This window comes from Aptenodytes patagonicus, chromosome 3 (genome assembly GCF_965638725.1).
Source record: "Aptenodytes patagonicus chromosome 3, bAptPat1.pri.cur, whole genome shotgun sequence".
NCBI lineage: Eukaryota > Metazoa > Chordata > Aves > Sphenisciformes > Spheniscidae > Aptenodytes > Aptenodytes patagonicus.
The window spans coordinates 118,296,123-118,318,987 of NC_134951.1; the positions used below are offsets into that span (position 1 = coordinate 118,296,123).

At 42.3% G+C, this 22,865-nt stretch overlaps 1 protein-coding gene across 1 annotated transcript; it reads left to right on the top strand.

Moving 5' to 3' along the window:
- Nucleotides 1-273: 273 nt before the first annotated feature.
- Nucleotides 274-22,843, top strand: HNRNPLL (heterogeneous nuclear ribonucleoprotein L like). The gene is made up of 6 exons (XM_076334906.1): nucleotides 274-557; nucleotides 9,131-9,249; nucleotides 10,525-10,762; nucleotides 15,144-15,229; nucleotides 21,414-21,510; nucleotides 21,599-22,843. Exons 1-6 carry the CDS (start codon nucleotides 357-359, stop codon nucleotides 21,704-21,706), a joined length of 849 nt encoding a protein of 282 aa, XP_076191021.1. The 5' UTR covers nucleotides 274-356; the 3' UTR covers nucleotides 21,707-22,843.
- Nucleotides 22,844-22,865: the final 22 nt, after the last annotated feature.

Here is a 22,865-nt window from a genome sequence, read left to right on the forward strand (position 1 = left end):
CCCGCCGCCTCCCCTTCCCGATCCCTCCGACATCAAACAGCTAGGGAGGGGAGGGAGGGGGCGGTGCCGAGGCAGCGTCGCGGCGCGGTGACGGGCGCACTCGCCGGCCAGTCGCCGCGCCGGCGGCGCCCGATGGGCATGCCTGCTGGCCCGTCGCTTCGGCGTCTTCGCCCCCTCACCGACTAGGAGCCAATCGTGGCGTCGGTGGCCGGCGGGGAGGCGTAACCCGCTCCCGGCGCGGGGAGGGGTGTGTGCGGAGGGACAGCGCGCAGAGCATCTTTCGGGTTCGCCGCCGCCAGGCTCTGTCCCCGCTCCCTTGTCGCCTCCCCCCGCCGGTAGCCGGGCCTCTTGCGGCCATGTCGTCGCCGTCTTCTGGAGAGCGGTACGAGGAGGAGGAGGAGGAGGAGGAGGAGGACGGAGCCTACGAGAGCCAGGCCAAGCGGCTGAAGCCCAGCGCCGCTGCCGAGGAAGGCGAGATCGAGTACAGCGGCGCGGAGGACAGCGAGAGCCGGCGGGACAAGCCCCCCCCGCCGCGCGGAGGGGGCTTCTCGGGCGGGGTGAGGGACGCGGGGACCGCCGGGGTGGGGGCGCCTTCCGTCAGGATGCCGGCGGGGGGAGGGGGCCTGCGAGCCGCCCACCCCACCCCACCCCACCCCACCCCCTCCCGCGGGGCGAGGCTCGTGACACTCGCCCTCCTCTGTTTACCGGGCGAAAGGCGGAGGGGAGGCTCTCTCCGCTCCCCCGCGGAGTGACGGGAGGCGGGCGGGAGGTGGGCTTCCCGCGGGGGTGGGAGCCCCGGCCACGCGGCCTTCCCGCGGCTGGAGCCCGCTGGCCCTCTCCCCGGGGCATGGAAGCGCTTCCGGTGGGGGTGCGCTTCTCGCCCCCCCCCCCCGTCCCCCCCCCCCCCCCCCCGGTGTTCGGGAGGCGGGAAAGGCGGGGAGGGAACGAGGCTGGGTCCTGTCCTTCTCTCCCTTCTCCCCGCGGCAGGCGTGCTCAGGGTGCGCGGCTAATTGTTTCTCACTGTAGTTGCCTGGAGAAGGGGACTGAGCTTGCGGTCTGCTAGATATACGTGATTTGGATTTTGCAGTTCTGAGATTGTCTCTGTTCCGTGGGCAGTTTGTTGCCTTTTGGGATATTGCCATTGCAAGTTTTGTGCTTGCCCTGTTGCTGAGAGTAACTATAGAAACGTAGAACGGGGGAAGAAAGCGAGGCAGAGGGTTTCTTTCATCCTTCTGTTTTACCTTTGTGTCTGGCAGCATACGGTGATAAGGCTGATCATATATGATTGCCTCCTTTTTAAATTGACTTGTATTTCTACTTTCTCCCTCCCCCATGAACAATGCTAATAACCACGCTGGTTCACTAAATTTTTTGCTGTGTACCTTTTATTCTTCATGAATTTGTATCTAAATATCAAAATAGTCCTTGACCCATAAATTTGGGCTAACAATACTTTTGTGTCTACTGTTTGATTTCTTAGCTAACTAATTGTCCAGCTGATTGTAACCATTTTTCTTCCTGATGGCTCTTTCTGTTTCTTACTTGAAAAAGCAAAATGAAGAAAACATTGATTTAATGGCAGACCTTGAAATTTAGAATACCTCTGTTTCATGATTTGTTAAAATGAACTTGCTTAGCACTGAGATAGGTTAACAAGAGAGCATTTGCTGTTATTGTCGCTCCGTCAGTTAAACCTCTTGATGGAGAGGGTACCTGCTAAATTAGTACAAAATAATGTACTAATAAATATACTAATGCAAATAAATGGCAACAAAGATACATCTCTGGAGAGAACTATTTTAATTCTATAGTTTCTTGTGACAGAGTATCGTCTCTGTCACAGTCAAGGCTTAGCAATGTGCTCTGTCTTAAAGGCCAGTTCTGAATGAAATCCATATGCTTGCTTAAGTTATCTTGAAATTTTGTCATGTAGGAGAGCTGTACGTCACACAGTGTTTCAAGTAGGAATGAGGTACTGCTCTTGCCTTTCCTCTTTTCTGCAGTATTTTATGAAATTAGCTAGTTCTTACTTTTTTCTTTTTTTCCTTCATTCTGGGTGCTGGCTCTGATTGTCTTCATGTTGACCTCAGTATCTCAGTTTATCCCAGTTAATGTGCCCTGCCCTTTTAGGTAATGAGAGCACGGAATATGTCTGTAACTTTACATTTTGGATTTCAAGAATGGCACGTGCTGAGTCTCATCAGTAAAGAAACTGAAACAAATGTGTAGCAAGTCAAGAACATAAGGATTTTTAGGCAGCTGCTTGTGTCAGTTGCAGTGTGCCTCAAGGAGGTGCGTGGTCACTGACTGATGATTTATTGGCAAAGCTGTATTCACAGGTCCACTATTGGAGAGGCAGAAGTTGTCTTGGTAATAGAACTCAAACTAATTTCTTAAGAATAAGCTATAACATCAAGTGGATATGTGAAAAATGAACGACTGAATGCTTTTGTTAGTAATTTTATGTGGGGCTTTTAATAGCAAAATACCAGCATCCTTTCATTAGAGTTGGTTAACATGAATTTTGGATTTTCTCTAATAGATTAAAAAAATGTGCAGGAAACTTACTTATTCTGTGACATATCTTATTCATTTATTTCCAGGGAAATGTTCTTAGCTTATGAAAGTTGTATGTAGTTCAGGGCAAAGACATAGAAGGTGAAGGTAGGCTGAGAGGAGGGAAGAAGTGTAAGTATCCTGGGTTGCTCAGAAGAGAGCAGAAAAAGAATATGTGAAGATGAAGTAGGAGGAACTATAGGGAATGGGGAATTAGAAGGAGAAATGGGAAAATGGATGACTGGGGTAAAAAGAGTGGTGGGAGTCTGGTAGCCTCACTTTTTTGGGTGGTTTGTTTTTTTTTTTTGTTTGTTTGTTTGTTTTCCCTAACATGCATCCTAGAATATTGGTGAACTGTACACTCATAAGGATTATATGTTTTCTTTGTATAAAAGCTGTTTTGTGGTAGGACTGGGCTAGCAGGTTGGTGGGGTCTCCCTGCTGGGCTATATTTATTATTGTTGCATTTTCCCGTTCCTCTGGGATTGTTTCATTGGGTTGAATAAGCCCTTCATGCCTCTAAGTTTTGTTTTTTTTTTTCAAATGGGTGCCTAGAAGTCTGTATGTGAGATCTGGATGGGGAAAACCAAAGTTTATGTTGCTCTTCTTTTTCCTCTGTTTCCCACTCGTGTGGACACTCCTCATAGCCCAGAGGCGTACCCTCTTCCTCATGGCTCATCTCAAGACTGAGGAGCATGGAGAGCCAAGAACAGACCAGAATGTTGACCAGGAGAGGAGTAGGAAGTGGTCTTGCAGAAGTAATTCTGTGGGGGAGAGTATGATTTGGAAGAATGACTTTTACAGAGGCAATGTTGAGTGGTGGTGAAGCCTTGGCAGAGGCTCTTGGCAGAGAATCGCGGTGTAGCAGAGGGTCAGAACACTGGGAGAATGTGGGTTAAGAGCTGCTTTTGAGGGTGTTTGTAGGACCTTTTAGCTCCATCCCCTCTCCTTCCCTTACATTTCAGTTTCATTGATTAATGTTGTATTTATACAACCTGTATTTTCTGTAGCATCCACCTGTCTCACTGTCTCTGGCATACCTATTCTTAAATATTTCTATGAAGTAAGGAAGATCTATTATCCCCGTTCTTACAGGTGGGGAAGTGAGATACGGTGTATAAATACACAAACATAACTACAAGCTACCGCAAGGTAAGATAGGGATGTGAACTTGCAGCTTCTCAGCTACTCTGCTGTAACTTCCTATGTACAGTGTTCTTGCTTTGTGGTAAATGGAAAGCAGCTCACTTAGCAACTCAGTTGCTTCATGTCTATCACAGGCGGTTGCGGTAACTGTAGCTAGATGGCAATGAGTTCAGATCCTGACCTAGTTTGCAGCGACTTGATCATACATCCATTTCTTAAATGAAGTACATCCTAGAAATCGGTTATGGAGTGTAAATCATCCTCCCTCTTCTGTCCTTCATCAAAAAAAGTAACTGTTACCTTCAGGCTAGTTCTTCTTCCAGCACCTCGGGTTGAATCTCCTGATGATGCCTTGTGTTGTGTGCGGTTTTGGGGTGGTGTTTGGTTGGTTTTTTTAAATGGATATTCAGATTGTGCTGAGCAGAGAGGAAAATAGAACAGAATAGAGTGTTTCAGTTAGAAGAGACCTACAACAATCATCTGGTCCAACTGCCTGACCACTTCAGGGCAGATTCAGAATTAGCAGAAGGGGGCAGAGTGCAGGTATTCCGTGCTGTAGTAGTTGTAACCATTGAAAGGACGCAGTGGTAGAGAGTGCTAGGAAGAGGTATGCATTAAACAAGAGAAACAATACCCCAAACTCCACATCCAAAACAAAACTAAATTGCCAGGTAGTCTTCCAGAATATGGGGTGTGATTAACCTTAACCCCCTTCTCCTGCCTAGCCTTCCCCAGCCCCCAAAACCAACCAACCACCACCAACAAAAAATCCAGGATATACGTAACTGGTATATTCTTCTACTGCCATGGAACCTTAACTCTGTCTTGTTTGCTTGGTTCTTCTGAGACACAGTCTTACTTCACTGTTTACTGGAAATACTGTTGTCACTGCAAAGCTACAGGAATTCCAGGTGGCATGGAGAGAGGTGTCTCCTGTACCTCTGTAGGGAAGAGACAGAACTGCTCAAGTCAGGCAGGTGTGATCAGCAGGGATGATGTATGACAGGGCAAACAGCTTTCAGTAATGCCATCATCATGTAATACAACTAGCAGTTGAAGAGTGTGCACAAAATGCTGCATATCTGCTTATGAAAGCCTTTCCTCATCAGACCATCCCCAGTGGGCAGAGCTGAGATTATTGGGGAATGTGGTGTGTACCTTCACCTTGTGGTAATTTTAGTTACCCTTGACATCCTGCAAGGCAGTGGGATGCAGATCAGTCCATTGTTAGGCATTAATGAAGTTTTGGGCACTTACATACCTAATAAGCAATCTTTTGGGGCTTTCCACCCCCAGTTCTGTCATATTTATGAAAGCAATTTTGGAGCATTTAAGAGGGATGCAGCGAGAGGAAAAAGTTGAGAGTGAATAAGATCATCTGAATGGTGAGAAATAAAATAACAGTATATTTAGGTACCTGGGGGAGAGAATATGAAGGAGGAGTGCCATCCTTTTGCAGTGAGGAGAAAAAGAGAGATGGAGAAGGTAAGCAGAGAAACAGTAAAGGAGCCAGATGGTCCAAAAAAGGTAGTACAAACTAATAGAACTAAGGTGAATATACTGACTGGAAAGTGTCTGGAGGAAGGATAAAGGACACATTTATGTGCAAACAGTTGGTGAAAAAATCTGTAATCTGGAATTGGTGAGCAAAAGAGACATCATCCTAGAGCCCGTGATGACTTTCTTCTTTTTTCCAAATGGCAAATCATAATTTGTTAGCAAGAAACCAGTGATATATTTAAAATGTTGTCTACAACTACGTAGGTCACCAAAGAATGGATGTTAAAATGCTACAGCCGTCCTTTGAAGCTGCTTCTGTTGCAGTCTTATGTATGTGAAGTAACTTGTTTGTGCTTCATCTGCTTGGTTATGTCAGCACTTCCCTTCATGCCTCAGCTCTCTACAGAAGCTCGGTTTCAATGTTAAGCATTTTTATGTTCCTAGCCTTTTTCTTGAGGGAAACCTTTTCTGTCCTTGTTACTGGTCTTGAGCACTTAGAAAGGAAGTCTCTTTCTGTTACCTATTTAATAATTGCATTTTCTGTCCAGCTAATGATTCTTCGAGAAATTGTTATTGAGCTTTCAAAAACCCTTAAGCCATATATATTAATGGGTACAGCAGAAACGTTAGCTAATCTGTTCTCCTGGCTTTAGTGGAGTGCAAGTGTCGTGTTGGAGTTTTGCATGGGGCTTTTGTGCCATCGTGGGAGTTGGAGTTACTGAAAGACTCCTTTGTAAGCAGAGAAAACTGGTGGTGGTTAATCTGTATGTGAGCAGATGCTTTGATGTAACCTTTGTCTGTGTGCCAACTGTAGCACGTGTAGTTTTCAAGATACAGTGACTGTGAGATCTTCATCAAAATCCTGTATTTTTCATCTCTGGGAAGAAATTGGATGAGTTGTATACGTTCTGACCTTAGCTGTGGAGATGCTTTACACTTACAGACACGTTTGATTTTTCATGTGGTCTAGTGGTTTTATTTCTCCTTCTTTTAGCGGAAATCAAGGATCATTCTAGATTTGCTTGATACTGCAGCTTGGTAGCTGCAAAACTTGTTTGATGATAATACGTATGTCTGCCCTTCATGAAGAATTTTTTGCACTCAAACATATGCCTGTGGCACATGTTCATGTCTTTCACCAATATGCTCTGTGAATGTTAGTTTGCGGCTTCCTGGCTCAGGACTGACTTATGCTCGGTTCTTGTGCTGCTGTTTGCTGCTGGTTAGAAACTATTTTGAGTAAAGCAGAGGCCCTCCGATTTGGCCATTTATAACCTCAGTGGTTTTATCTGTATAAATTAGTTTCTGAAATGCTATGCAGATAAGTCCTTAATGTCATGGCAAGTGACTGAGATTTCACTGTTTTGTGGGGTTTTTTTTTTTTAATTTTTTCTTTATTCCATGCTTCTTGAGCTTCTGCGAAAGCTACTACAATTAACAGCGGCGTTATGACTTTCGATTCTTGCTAAATCTCCTACTGTACAACACACTACTAAAGGATGCTTTCTATATGGAGAGAAGGAAATTTGGCTTGGAAAGCCAAGTGTTGCTTTAACTACAAAAGAAAGCAAAATTTGTATTTGTTGATGGTTCTGAGAATAATTCCAGTTGCAGAAGTGCGGACACCTGTATATGTGTGTATAACTCATGTATAATGGATTTCAAGATGCAAGTATAAAAGTTTTAATTTTTTAGAGAGTTTGTACTATTAGAAAGATTTGTATCTTCAGTAGGCAAGCTTAAATGGGCTGCTAATAAATAAAAATTCAAAGGGATATACATGACAAAGAAACATGAACTGAAACTATAACAGAAGATTGAACTGGGAAGGGGAGGGAGAGAGAAATACCGTTCTGTTATGATCCACTCTCTGAAAAGCTTGACTTGATGTATGGGGGTGCTAATTAAGTAAGGTAGCTCTTTGTAGTCAGTCTTTTGCTTCAGTGAGAAAATCATTGCTTATATTTGCCATCTGATTAGACAGAAATATTTTTAGGTGAGATTTCTTGAATGCATTAAAGAAAAGAAAACAAAAGAAAATGCATACCCCTAGCATTAACTGGGATCTTAATATGGTAACAAGTATGCAGGGCAATGAATAATTGATTTAATAACTTCTGATTGTTCTGCAGACTGTAAATAAAGTAAAGGTGTCTGCTATCTTAACAGCTTAGAGTACTAGACTTTGCAGGAGAAACTGGTAATTATTGTTAGTTTTCTTTTGAAGGTTTCCTTAGGTGCTTCTTTCAGCTTTGAAAAGTGTGTATGTGGGTAAAGAACATATAAGCTGACAATAAAAACCTCTGTGTATTTCTGTTCCTTCTGCAATTGCCTAAGTATTTGCAGTTCAAAGTATTAACTTTTTGTGACTACTTTTATCACTGCTACTGCTGTAGACCTCAGCTGATTAATTCAGGATGTATGGTATCTTATGCAAATATCTCTAGTGATGTTTTCCCACAAGTGTCACAGCTCTTATTCAATGTGTTGCCACTTAAAATGTTTTCATACTGGAAATGAATAAAATGTAAGCTAAGCTTAAAAAATTAGACAGCAGATTGTTCTGACGTCTGATGAAGTCTGAAGTGCTGACTTTTGGTTCAAATGGAATGGTCAAATCCTCGATTTAAAGAAAAAATACATAATTGTTTTGGAAGAGCTGTGTATGGAACACAGGAATTATCTACAAATTGAGTCTTGTGTGTTTATCTGGAATGTGGGTTTTCCTTGAATCTGTAGTTCAAACAGATAGGGAAGAGAGGAATGTCTGTAGCAGAAGTAGCAATCATTGTGGTTACTTAATTACTAGAGCTGAATGCTCCTTTGTGCTGCAAATGAGAATCTCTCTAGTTCAAGAAGATGCTATAGTACTTCTTACGAAAAAGTGAAAAATCAACAAGAATTGATCTGTTAGATCATACACATTGATATAGTTGCTAAATTTGAATACATCAACTTTACACTGCTGTTACACCTATGAAATTTGGGTGCTGGTAACTACAGTATATTTTAGGGTGCCCTTTATTATCTCTAATCTTTCTTTGATTATCTCATTATTGGCTTACATCGTTTCATTCTTTTTTTTTTTTACCCCCATGTCTTAGAATATATAAGGTAAATTTCAGCCCTGCTTCAGGCTTTGCATGGAAAGATGAGCTGATTCCAACCCAAATTCTTCAGTCACACAGAACTGAGACTGTCTGAAGTCATAGCAGTAGCTCTGAAAAATGTTCATAGTGGGAATTCTGTGTCCTAATGTATGACGGCTCAATCTGTTAATGGTAGTCAACCTTGGGGTGAAAAGAGAGAGCATGCCCATATGTACACAAATTGTGAATTTCTAAAAACATGTATGAAGAGTGTTAAGAATCAGAAGGGAGGTTGACTTTATTTCAAGTGTAGTATGGAGCTGGCATTTTCTTGCATTGTGGGGCACAGCTCTGTGTACATTAGAAAAATAATCAATTTTCATTCAGTTTACTGGTGGCCCTTGTTTTTTCTTGCTTTTTCATCCCCCTACCCTGTCTCAAAGAAATATTGGTATAAACAAACAGGAAGAGCATCAGAAATATTTTAGCTATTGTGCATGTCCAAGTATTTATTTTTTTAATGCTTTTAACTAATAGGGTGGAAGATGTCCTGCAATTCAACAAAGTGTTAAATAGGCTTTTTTTAATATTAGAAAAATTTTGCCTGTGCAAACACATTTAATTAAATCTGCAAAGCATTTTATTTTAAGTAGATTTCAGCAACTGAACTTGGCAATCTGTTTCAAAAGAAAAGTTAAATTATTTAAAATATGCTTGGATTGTACATTTAGATGGCTGCTTCTGGACCCCGTGTAGTGTCTGCCAAATATTTAATTTTAGTTAATGATAACAGTATTCCTTGTTTTGTGTTGAATTTTAAAATGTCATTTCGTTACTAGGATGCCGGGGGAAGTCATCACAAAGTCTCTGTTTCTCCTGTCGTCCATGTCCGAGGGCTGTGCGAATCAGTTGTGGAAGCAGATCTTGTGGAAGCTCTTGAAAAGTTTGGAACCATATGGTATGTCAAGCAGTATAAAGTCATGTCTCTGGACAAGTTGGGAGCCTTATTTAAGAGTCTCTTGGACCTCTTTAAATACATTATGATAGCCATTTGAAACCCAGAACTTAGTTAATAGTAAAGTATAAAGATTTTCTAGCTGTGCAAAGATTCTGTGTTTCTGTACCTGGCGAGTCTGGTCAAGCAGAGTTGCACTGTCTGCATGCCCTAGTGTCTGCTGTCAGACTTCAGTAGCACAGCTAGTCCTGGCCTTAATATGAGCTGTAGCTAAACTGAATTGCAGAACAGCGTGAGGGTGGTTGTCTTGATATGAGTGAATATACAAAAAATAAGGATGGGCCACAGAGCAGATGATGCTTTTTCCTATGGTTTTGTATGGGAGGAGTGCTTGTGGTATGGTAGGAGCTTCAGAATGAGATGGTTATTCAGAGAAAGCCCCTACAAAGGTCATAGAGCCTGAAGATTCCTCATCTGTGAACAAGATAGTAAAGGTGAATGGGTAGAGCCAGTTTACTCTGAGTTTTGAGTGCTTCTTTTTGGAAACATGCATTTCTTTTCAAGTAAATGCATGTATTGAAGTCAAATAGGGTTTTGTAAATAGTACAATAGTATTTTTCACTGCCTTAATATTCAAATAATTGCATTATACTTGTACCAGTATCTTAAAATAAATAAAATGAAGTGAGCACAAGCTTGTTAAGGAATACAAATAGATACATTTTAGCCTGAGAGTTTTGCTTTTCAGAAACTTAATCAGCTGACAAAGCTTCTTGTTTGTCCATGTCTGAATTTGGTTAACTAGAATACTTCTGTTTATTTCCTCTAAGGTAGTTTTGTGTCAAAAATAGTATTTCAAATTTCTTAGCAACAGCAAAGATGTTTAATGTATCAACTTTGAATGTGTTTCATAATTTGCATTTACTTTGATCCTTTACCTCATAAATGGCTTTAGCAAGTTTTTTTAAATATTAATTGTAGTTTTAGTAAGTTAGTAAATGATCAACTGTTGTATTGGTTGAACATTTTTATGCATTAAAATTTTTCAGGAAAACTGCTTATTACTTATTTATCTTGTAGCTGAATTTCTTGTTTTGTGCAAATGCTTTAGAAATGCGTTGACCAGGTTTGGGAAGCGCGAGTAGGGAGACATACCTTCCTTTTATGTCCTTGTTAGGAATTGTTTAGAAAAACCGTATCATATATGACAGTTACGGGACTTTGGAGTTGTTTTGAGTAAGCATATAGGAGAACTTACTGTAATGTTTCTCTCACCAGCTATGTCATGATGATGCCATTTAAGCGCCAGGCTCTGGTGGAGTTTGAAAATGTAGAAAGTGCGAAGAAATGCGTAACGTTTGCAGCAGATGAACCTGTATATATTGCTGGACAGCAAGCCTTTTTCAACTACTCAACAAGTAAGAGGATTACCCGGCCAGGGAATACTGATGACCCATCTGGTGGAAATAAAGTTCTCCTGTTGTCAATTCAGAATCCTCTCTACCCAATTACAGTGGTATGTTTCTTCTTTTTTTTTCTTTTTTTTTTTTTTATAAAATAATAAAAGGCAGGGAGCAGCAATCTCTGTTACAATATTTCCATTGTGTACAAATAGTTAAAATTGTACACTGTTAATTTGAGCCAGGAATTAAATTCACCTACCAAAGCTTTATACCATCTTCACATATGTAACATGCATGTTCTGGAAAAAAGGGTTTTCGAGATGATTCAGTCTCATTGTACAGATATTTTGCAATACATTTGAAGACTTCAGTGGTCAGGATTTTGAAATGTTTAAGTAGCTACGTGCTTCTGAAATATTTTCAAATGTGTTGCCACAATGTCAGGAATGTCATTTAGCTTTTAGGCTCTGAGTGGTGTATGTTTAAATAGCAAGTAAATTTTCCAGCAGGAGGGGTTATTTTATTGCAGTCCTTCATTTTTAGGTATTTCCGTGGTGGAAAGTTGAAACCTTCATCTGTTGATGAACAACATGGAATCTTCCTCACTTTTATTTGGGCTGATACATTTGACTTTTCAGTATTTCAAGTCATACCATATACACAGTTGCATCCTAATTTATTGCCATCTATTTATGGCACATGTGCATGTTTTTTTAATGATACAGATATTTTTTGCTAGCATTTAAGAATGCATGTTTTGTCATGCATTGAATGCTTATATTTTTCATAGAGATTTTATAGTACGCGTTGAATTGCACAGAAATATTTCAGGAAAAATTTAAAAAGTAAGCAAACTTGTAATACTGTGATACAAGTGTAGTTACTTGCTCTTAGGGAAATACATAGATATAGATAGCATGGATCAATCAAAGTGTTTGGGTTGTGTGGAGCCATGTAACTTAATGCAAGTATTAAGTTTTGTTTAATGTGCTGTATAATATGTTAGCAAATTGATTGAAACTTAGTATTCCTGAAATTACTTCAAGCAGTCAGTTCCATATCATACTTTTTGCTTCACTGTATTGTGATTATCGATAGGTTTTTGCCTGTTGATTCATTAGTGGATGATGAATTTTCTTTCTCCTGTCAGTTTTCTTTATAGAAAAGCATGGCAAGGTATGAGTTGCTTTTTCATCAGTGTTTAAAAATATATCTGCTTTGAGCTGTGTGAACGAATCCACTAAGTTAAAGTATTCTTTGCATGTGACTATAATACAAATTTTGGAAACTATGTTTCATTCATGCATTTTAAATTTGGCTTGCATAAGCAGCTGAGTTGAACGTGGATTCTTGAGGAAATGGGTAGCAGAGAAGCATTGTCCTGGGCTGGGAGAGTTTCATGGGAATTCTGAGGATGAAGCCTTTAGCACAGTAGCTCCTTTTTGAAAACAAATGACAGCCTCCCCCGCCCCCCCACAACCTCTTCCTTCCCGCTGCCCCCAACTGTTTGTCTAGAGTATACCAATGAGCACTAGAAGCAGACAGATTTCCAAAATTACTTGCAAGCATCAGAGCTCATTGAAGATAGTGTAGACTAGTAGAGTCATAGAACTGGGAAGACCAATTGTACCCATAACAGCTAGGAATGTGACAAGAAAATACAAAAATTTTGCACTTGGCCAACAGGTTAAAGAAACAGTTAACTTAAGAATGCCTCAGGCAAAGTCTGCAGTATTAGAAAACAACAACAACAAAAAACAAACCCCAAAAAAACACAAAGCCCAACACCACCTCTTCCTCTTCAACACTCTTCTCTCCTTAAATTTGAACTACAGTTAGATGAAATACGTGAAGAATTGCAACCAGTTTTAAGTGGCAAGTCTGAATAACTGCAATAAACTGTTCCATAGTTCTTAAGAGCTTTTCTTTCAAAAAAAGATACAGTTTTTGCAGAGAAATTGGTCTGCTCAGGGGCATCTTGTGGAAGAAGCTAAATTGTTCTAAAATTTTGCTGCATCTTATTTCCTCCATTACAATTGTGACCTGCTTCTTTCCTAGCAGAATTTTTTTAGAGGGATGTGGCAGTGAATGGCAAGAAGGGCAAGTTAACTGTATTTAATTCTTAATTGCTTTCCACCCCTTTGTGATGGGGGGTTGGTGTTTAGAAAAAGTTTTGCCTAAGGTGTCATATATAGGTCTTTGAAGTTCTGTTTCCCAGTTTCCTTATCTGTGGGCAGAATGTTGTCAGGGATTTGTCTGTAAGAACAGACAAATATGTCTGTTCAAACAGACATTCTCAAAGTGAACCATGCTGCTGCAGTTGTTACTGTCTGTTCAGCTATACCTCTGCTGTTGCCTCTTAGTTCTCTACCTTCTAAACCTTCTATACATGCACGAGGAAGGTGTGGTATGCCTTGGCAATTGAAATGTTTTAAACTTAATTATCAATTTCTTCTGAGATTAGGTTGCTGCACCTCCTTTTTTATTATATTCTAGTATGTATATAATGCTAGTGGGATATTTTAAATAAAAAATTAACACGTTACTGTATCTTGTGAATAACTTGATTTGGTAATCTAAAGTAGCTGAATTAAAAAAAAAAATCAAGCTGTGTGTGTGCCTGCTGGCTAACGACACTGATGGCATTTTGAGTGAGCTTACATTTTGAAAGACAACTTTTTTTTTTTAATTAAGTGGCTGTGAAGAAATCTTTTGAGAGAGGAATTGTGAAAGAAAGTCATATGCCTGAAAACTAATGTCATCTGGAGCTGGAAAGTTTTCAGGACTCTTTTCTCCCAAACAAGAAGAGATGGAGGGCAGCTGTTTGTGCTATTGAATGTGCATAGAAAATATACCTATAAATGATCTCATAAATCTTAGTTTTTAGGGGTTCAGGCTGCTTGAATCCTTTCTAAAAATGTCTGTCCATCTTCTGAAAATCTTAAAGTTGACAATCTCCTCTGCTTGCTTCAGTTAGCTATGCAAAACACTCACTGGAGTGTCTGGAGCAAAGCCCCTGAGCATGGACAATGTTTTTGGTTTGTTGTGGCTGTTTGGTGTGGGGTTTTTTTTGGTGTTTTTTTTTTTTTTTGTGGTAATATGCCCATATATTAAAGCTTATGGTACTTTGTATAAGCCAGGAGTTAACACCACTGCAGCTGTAGCCAGCAATAAGACATCCTCTTTTTCTAGTTTCTTGGGGGGGGGGGGGGGGGGGGTATGTGGGGGTGTGTTTGTTTTGTTTTTAGGAAATCCAGCATGCTCCCTACCCCTTTGCCTCCCAATTGCTCCGCTATTCTGCAGAACATAATAATAAATAATATATCTACTTCCTTTCCTCCTTCTCCCTCTTGTCCCCAAAATAAACCTGAGGATGTAAACTAAGATCTTGAAATGAGCATTTTGGAAGTATTTGGTTTAGATATAAAGAAAGGAAGGGAAAAATAGGTTGTGGGAGTGTTTCACCAAGATGTCAGTGCCTTTGCCTGCTAGGTTTAGTTATGAAACTGGCTGTCTAGTAAAGCTTATGTTCAAACAGCTGAAAGCACATGATCTAACAGGTGAATTGTTTCAAGAAATCACAGTTCCTGTTTGTTCAGGTTCTCAAGCCTGAGTTTTGGGAATTCTGAGTATAGGTGTATAATCAGTCTAAAATAAACATATTTTTCTTGGTCAGATTCATGCTGGGGACTAGTTTCTGGTACCATGTCTGAATTGTTATGTGTAATTGACTGTTGTTTGAGATACTCCTAGCACCACATCATAAGCCTGGCCTGATGTGCAGTAAGGCGAGCTTTTCTCCTTAGTATTTGGTTGCCCTGCAGCACTGAAGATGGTCTTGAATTTTATTGGTTCCTTGTAATACAGACAAATGCTGGTGAAAGCAGAGTGTTAACAATGAGTTTGCATGAATCCAGTGTTTCCTGTCAGAAGTTTTCTCTGCCTTAAGTGGAGAAGCACAGCAACCACCATTCAGGTGAATACGATTGAAATTCTGCTTTTGATAAGCTACCTAAGCTTACATAATGGACTACCCCCAGTTACTCTTCTGAAAATGAACATGAACAATTAAAAAAACCCTCAGCTGCTAGATTCTTATGAAATGAAATGTGCTATAACAGCAGTGTCACTTTGTCTTTCTTTGGTTTGGTAAAACTACTGCAGTGCATGCTTAAAAGGGAGCACAGCTTGAGACATGGATGCAATTACTGGGTTTTAACACAGTTGAAGATACTTGTTTGCAAAAACTAATGTTTGCATGAGTACTTCTAATAAGTTTTTTCCTGTTTTTCAGATTTGACTGCTTGTACTATATTAATCCATAAAAATGCTAACCATGAATGTATAAATTGTATAGGGAAAATTATAAATGAAAAGTTAACAAGCCTTTTCTTTGCTCTTTGGCATTTAAATGCCAATGCAAAAAAATGTTCTGTGGACCTAAAGTGTTTGAAATTTCACATCTGACTAAAATATTTTTTTCTTCTTCCTTAGGATGTCTTGTACACTGTGTGCAACCCTGTTGGAAAAGTTCAGCGCATTGTTATATTCAAGAGAAATGGAATACAAGCTATGGTTGAATATCCTTTTTTGACTGTGATTTTTTTTTTCTGTAGGTTCTTGACTGCAGATGGGATTTAACATGAGAATGTCAGAAAAATGCTGTGTAATTTTGAGACAAAATTATTTTTTAATTTCTACGTAAGACATGGTAATTTCTAATTTCTATATGTCTATAAGACGAAATAGCACTTACACATTTCATCTTTATAGGAAAATGACGGCAACAGTGGTCTTGATAACCATGTTTATAGGTGTGCCCCGGTGGATGACCTCCAGCAGCAGGTGGCTGAGCTGCAGGAGGCGGTGAGAAGGCTGCGTAACATCAGGGAGGCAGAGAAGGAGCTAGATAGCTGGTTCCAAGCGCAGTCTGCAGCGGACCCGCAGCCCATGGCCAAACAGCCAAAAACTCCCCCACCGGCACATGCAGAAGGGAGCGGGGGGGGCCAATAATGCAGAAGAATGGACAGTTGCAAAGGCAAGGACCAGCAGGAGGAAGAGACTTCCCCCGAAGCCTGAGGTGCCCTTGCAGAACCGCTTCACTGCTCTGCAGGCCAAAGAGGAAAGTCCTGTCACACCAGGAGAAGTGCTGGAGCTGAGTAATGCAGCCCGATCTGCCCCCGTATAACAACCAGCACCACTAAGAAAAGGCGACGGGTGATAGTAGTAGGCGACTCTCTTCTGAGAGGTACGGAGGCGCCCATTTGCACTCTCTAGAGAGGTGTGCTGCTTACCGGGGGCTTGCATCAGGGATGTCACCGAGAGGCTGCCAAGCCTCGTACAGTCCACTGACTATTATCCGCTGCTGCTGCTTCACGTGGGCGCCAGGGACACAGCCAGGAGCAGTCTGAGGACTATCAAGAAGGACTACAGAGCCCTGGGAGCGGCGGTAAGGGACTCAGGAGCGCAGGTAGTTTTTTCATCAATCCTGCCAGTCAAAGGGAGGGGGTTTGAAAGGGCCAGTCAAATCTGGCGAATCAACAAATGGTTACGGGACTGGTGCCACAGCCAGGGGTTTGGCTGCTTAGACCATGGGACTCGCTTTGAGGAACATGGTCTACAGGGTCCATCAGTCAGAGAAGGGGAAGAGCATCTTCGGTCATAGGCTTGCCAAGCTGGTGAAGAGGGCTTTAAACTAGAGATGCCAGGGGAGGGGAACCTCAATCCATCCCACTCCTACCAGTTTGATGCCAGGGCCAGCAATAGATGCCCAGAGCCTGGAGAAGGAGCACAGGTCAGCAGGAGAGCGCCTGAAGAGCAGCACAAAGGAACTCCAGCCAGTAAGACAGCTTCACTGGGGGCCCAACTTAAATGCCTCTATGCAAACGCATGTAGCATGGGGAATAAACGAGGAGTTAGAGATGTGTGCACGCCTGCAGGGCTACGACCTTATTGGCATCACGGAGACGTGGTGGGATGGCTCCTGTGATTGGAGTGTTGGGATGGAGGGATACAGGCTGTTTAGGAAGGACAGGCAGGGGAGACGAGGAGGGGGTGTCGCCCTCCATGTCAATGACCAGCTGGAGTGCATGGAGCTCTGCCTGGGCATGGATGAGGAGCTGACAGGTCAGAATTAAAGGGAAGGCAGTGACAGGTAACATTACGGTGCGGGTCTGCTACAGGCCATCTGACCAGGAAGACCCAGCAGATGAGGCCCTCTATAGACAGATAGGAGCAGCCTCATGCTCACAAGCCCTGGTCCTCATGGGGGACTTCAACCACCCCGACATCTGTTGGAGGGACAACACGGCAGGCCATAAGCAATCCGGGAGGTTCCTGGAATGCGTCGATGATAACTTCCTTCTCCAAGTGATAGAGGAGCCAACGAGGAGAGGTGCTATGCTGGACCTTGTTCTCACCAACAAGGAGGGGCTGGTGGGGAATGTGAAGCTCAAGGGCAGCCTGGGCTGCAGCGACCATGAAATGGTGGAGTTCAAGATCCTTAGGGCAGCGAGGAGGGCGCACAGCAAGCTCAGTACCCTGGACTTCAGGAGAGCAGACTTTGGCCTCTTCAGGGATCTGCTTGGTAGAGTGCCATGGGACAAAGCCCTGGAGGGAAGAGGGGCCCAAGAAAGGTGGGTAGTATTCAAGGATCACCTCCTTCAAGCTCAGGAGCGATGCATCCCAACAAAGAGGAAGTCAGGCAAAAGCACAAGGAGGCCTGCACGGATGAACACGGAGCTCCTGGACAAACTCAAACACAAAAAGGGAATCCTACAGAGGGTGGAAGCAAGGACAGGTAGCCTGGGAGGAATACAGAGAAATTGTCCGAGCAGCCAAGGGATCAGGATAGGAAAGCTAAAGCCCTGATAGAATTAAATCTGGCCAGGGATGTCAAGGGCAACAAGAAAAGCTTCTATAGGTATGTCGGGGATAAAAGGAAGACAAGGGAAAATGTGGGCCCTCTCTGGAGGGAAACAAGACACTTGATTACCTGGGATGCAGAGAAGGTGGAGGTACTCAATGACTTTTTTGCCTCGGTCTTCAATGGCAAGTGCTCGAGTCTCACCACCCAAGCTGCAGAAGGCAAAGTCAGGGACTGGGAGAATGAAGAGCCACCCACTGTGGGAGAAGATCAGGTTTGAGACCATCTAAGGCACCTGAAGGTGCACAAGTCCATGGGACCTGATGAGATGCATCTGCAGGTCCTGAAGGAACTGGCAGATGAAGCTGCTAAGCCACTATCCATTGTATTTGAGAAGTCATGGCAGTCTGGTGAAGTTCCCACTGACTGGAAAAGGAGAAACATAACCCCCATTTTTAAAGAGGGGAAAAAAGGAAGACCCGGGGAACTACAGGCCAGTCAGTCTCACCTCTTCCTGGGAAGATCATGGAGCAGATCCTCCTGGAAGCTATGCTAAGGCACATGGAGGACAGGGAGGTGATTCGAGACAGCCAGCATGGCTTCACCAAGGACAAGTCCTGCCTGACTAACCTAGGGGCCTTCTATGATGGAGTGGCTGCATCAGTGAACAAGGGAAGGGCTACAGATGTCGTCTGTCTGGACCTCTGTAAGGCCTTTGACATGATCCCCCACAACATCCTTCTTTCTAAGCTGGAGAGGTATGGATTTGATGGGTGGACTGGCCGGTGGGTGAGGGATTGGTTAGATGGTTGCATCCGGAGGGTAGTGGTCAATGGCTCAATGTCCAGATGGAGATTGGTGACGAGTGGCGTCCCACAGGGGTCCGTATTGGGACCTATACTGCTTACTATCTTCATCAGTGACACAGACAGTGGGATCGAGTGCACCCTCAGCAAGTTTGCAGATGACACCAAGCTGAGTGGTGCGGTTGACACGCCAGAGGGACGGGATGCCATCCAGAGGGACCTGGACAAGCTCGAGAAGTGGGCCTATGTGAACCTCATGAGGTTTAACAAGGCCAAGTGCAAGGTCCTGCACCTGGGTCAGGGCAACCCCCAGTATCAATACAGGTTGAGGGATGAAGGGATTGAGAGCAGCCCTGCCGAGAAGGGCTTGGGGGTACTGGTGGATGAAAAGCAGGATGTGAGCCAGCAGTGTGCGCTTGCAGCCCAGAAGGCCAACTGTATCCTGGGCCGCATCAAAAGAAGCGTGGCCAGCAGGTTGAGGGAGGTGATTCTGCCCCTCTACTCTGCTCTGGTGACACCCCACCTGGAGTACTGCGTCCAGCTCTGGAGCCCTCAGCATAAGAAAGACATGGGCCTGTTGGAGTGGGTCCAGAGGAGGGCCATGAAAATGATCAGAGGGATGGAACACCTCTCCTATGAAGAAGGGCTGAGAGAGCCTTGGGGTTGTTCAGCCTGGAGAAGAGAAGGCTTTGGGGAGACCTTCTTGCAGCCTATCAGTACTTAAAGGGGGCTTATAAAAAAGATGGCGGCAAACTTTTTAGCAGGGCCTGTTGCGACAGGACAAGGGGGAATGGCTTTAAACTAAAGGGGGGTAGATTTAGGCTAGATATAAGGAAGAAATTTTTGATGCTGAGGGTGGTGAAACACTGGCACAGGTTGCCCAGAGAGGTGGTGGATGCCCCATCCCTGGAAACATTCAAAGTCAGGCTGGACGGGGCTCTGAGAGACCTGATCTAGTTGAAGGTGTCCCTGCCCACGTCAGGGGGGTTGGACTAGATGACCTTAGAGGTCCCTTCCAACCCAAACTATTCTATGGTTCTGTGATTCTAAGGCTAATAATTGCAGACATGAAATATGTCATAGGTTTGACAGTGCATTATGCACAAAAGTTTCATGGTGTCTGCCTGTGTTGATACTCAAGAAATGGGTAAGGGATTGCAGAGGTACAGTTTGAATTCTTTAGACTCTTCTAAAATAGTTCTAATATATACTGCTTGTCTTACTATTCTGACTTTAATAAAGCCCGAGACCAACTTAGACCTGTTTATCATGTGTTGAGGAAATTCTCTGCTCTGTTATCCTACTGTTTACTGTATTTATAGTGTTAAGTTGTACATAGGATGAATGTTCAAAGTTGTTAATGTGTTACTGCAGTTTGCAAAGTCCGAAGTCTGATATGATTACGCCTTAGTTTATAAAACTCTGATAGCCCTCTTCCTAGAGACTGATTACCCTCCATTTCTGAGCTGTTACCTGGACAAAATTGTACCAAAATCTCAGAAATTCTTTTGTGATTTCAGATGCTACCGATGTGGCAGGCTTTATTAGTGGGTCACTTCTGTAACATGTGACGTAACCCGTGGCTGCATTGATGATTTGCCAGGCAAAAAGAATTACCCTAACTTTCATAAAAGCAAACTAATTGCTGTTTATCTGTAGAAGACTTAAACTGTGTGTCCTAACAGACAGTAGTTTGACTTAACTATGATAGTGTGTCGAGTTTGTGGTAAGCAGTGTTGTCTGGATCAGATGACTTGTACAGTTGGGGGTTATTCTGCATCTTGTGAAAGATTAGGGAAGTTGTGAGGAGGATCCTGCACATACTCTGAAACTACCATACTTCTGTCCTTTGAATTAAATTCTGCAACATGCCTTTTATTAAAAACAAAAACTCACAAATGTGAACAAAGTAATGCAGCAGTGTAGGTAAACGGTTTGGGGGGGATGGGGGAAAAAAGTGAGCTTCAAGACAAGCCTTGTTTGAAAAGTTCAAAAATTTACTCAAATTTCAGTGCTAATTGCAATACCCATTACTTTTGCAGAGGTGCTCCCACAGTTCTAGCCAGTGTCAAACAATTTCTTAGAGGTCTGGGAAGCTTAACTTTTCTCACTCTTAAATTCCACAGTGAACCTACATCACCTTGGAAGAAGTTGGGCTGCAGGAATGTGGTAAAACAAAAGGAATATGCTATTGATACAGACTACTTCCAAAATTTCACTAAATCATATCAAAGGATGGCGCAAAATGTCTGGTCTGTTGAAAGGATCAGGCTTTCTGACACCATATGTTATTGAGTATGTATGAGATCATGGATTGCCATGTGCCAAGGTTCAGGTACATTTTTCTGCTAGTCATAGAACTAATCTTGGAGTGTGTAGAGGATATGAAATAACCTACATGTTGGAGCCTGGTACACGCATCTGCCTTGAGCAGTGGATTTAACGCAATCTGCTTGTTGTATTTTTTGATGCAAGATGATTATTTGTTCATTCAAAGTATCTCTCAGTTCTGTGGTTTTATTTGGCTAACAAGCTAAAAAGGGCGTACCCTTTCTTAGTTCTTTTCACTGTGAAGAAACTACTGAGTTCATGTTCTCCCTACCCATGAGTCTCTAGCTAATGCTAGCTGTGAGAAGAGATGCATTGTGTTAAGTCACGCCTTCTTGCCCCTGAGGTCTGATCCCTTCCCAAATGATGCAGCTTGAACTTTCCCTTAAAACTTGCCCTTCAAATATTCTCTAGGCTTGCTGGGAACTTTGTGTCCTCTGATGAAAATTACTAAATCCACCAGAATATCCCCTTCCAAACGATATAAGCTCAGAGCATAAACAAAGCTTGCATCTGTATAATCCACACTGAAGAATTTACTAATTTATGAATGGTGTCATCATGTGCTGCTTACATCTCAAAAACAGATGCTTAACATAAGTTGAGCTGATATAGACTTGTTGGTAATTTTATATTTAAGTCTGTATAGAGTTCTTGTAAGGTATACAATAGTGAAATATCTGCAGGCTACAAAAATAAAGCTGTATCAGAAGAAAGGGACATGAATGAGACACCTGGGGAAAATATCCTTAACGTGATGTGTATGTTTGAATCAGTGTTTTGTGCCCAGAAGGCGAAGGCTGCACTCAATGGAGCAGATATCTATGCAGGATGCTGCACTCTAAAAATTGAATATGCGAGGGTAATGCTTGGACCTTCTTTTTTAATTTTACTAGAAAAATACATATAATCAAGACTTAACCTTTTTCACTTTTACTTTATTTGAACAGCCAACTCGACTTAATGTCATTAGAAACGACAACGATAGTTGGGACTACACTAAACCATATCTGGGCCGACGAGGTAGGTTTTCATATGTTATCGCTGTAGATGTTTGACTGTACTAATGACAATCCTTTATACATGGTCAGGCTGTATCGCAGTAGTCATTTCAAAGCAAGCCAGTGCTGCTGAAGGCTGTGTTCACAAGCCAGGAAATTAACCCTGAGCCCTAGTGCCCCCTACTGCCGTGTGCTTGAGCCACTTAGTTCAACAAGGAGCCCACACCTGCAAGCACCTTCGCAGTTCTCAAGGACTTGCATTTCTCCAAGCAGCTCTCTCTCTTTGGAGGAGAGGAAACCTGGTACAGACTATTCCTTACAAACTACAAACTTGCACACTGCTTCTCCTTCGAAAGGACTCTTTTCCCCTATGTTGGACGAGGCATTAAGAAGGATAGAGGACTTCAGCAGGCTGACTCTACACTTCATCATGCACCACATCGGCATCAGCAAAAAAAACCAAACAAACAAACAAAAAAACCCTCTGAAAAAACTCAGACTTGCAATTCACCTTGTCTGCATACTGCATGCACCACCACCACAAGTTTTTAAAGGAGGACACTTTCAGTACTTCAGATTTGTATGGGATGAATAACATGATAGACTGTACCCATTCTGTTCAAGTTTGTATGTATGCTGGTCTTATTTCCCTTAAAATTACAACTGAAAAATTGAGAACCTCCAAAATTAAGAGCCTCTCTTGTTGGTATCATTGACGTTGTAATCTTTTTATTACTTGCTGTATGTGAGAGTTGCATTCAGTCTTAACAGTGTAAATATTGTCTAGTAGTAGGGAAATTTAATCCTTATCTGTAGATAGTTGGAACTGAGCAGTGCAATATCAGATAGGTCCCCTCAGTTATATTTAAGTATTAAAATAGGGAGATTCATAATTGGTACAGGCATGCTGTCTCTTAAGTACTCAGCTGTAAAAATTACTAAGCTTAACTCATGTCAGTGGAAACTATGACTATATATGTAAAGACAAACTGCTGTGTAGCCTAACTCCTGTAAAGTGTTTCTTTAAGAAAAAAAAAATCTGTAACTATTGAGTGCAGTGTTCAGTAACTTATGTACAATAATGTGTGCAATGTAAAGTTAGAAAAGCGAAGACAATGTGTCCAAGATAGAGTATCTACTTATCAAAGGCTATATAAGAACCAGGGCTTTGGCTGTCTCAAGTGATATGCACTTTCAAAGTAATTCTGCAGAGACG

Excerpts from the sequence above, each read along its gene's own strand:
- HNRNPLL (XM_076334906.1), top strand. The coding sequence starts at position 357 with ATGTCGTCGCCGTCTTCTGGAGAGCGGTACGAGGAGGAGGAGGAGGAG. Across the intron at positions 9,250-10,524 it reads GAAAAGTTTGGAACCATATG|CTATGTCATGATGATGCCAT; the intron begins GTATGTCAAGCA and ends TTCTCTCACCAG. Across the intron at positions 15,230-21,413 it reads GGAATACAAGCTATGGTTGA|GTTTGAATCAGTGTTTTGTG; the intron begins ATATCCTTTTTT and ends CGTGATGTGTAT.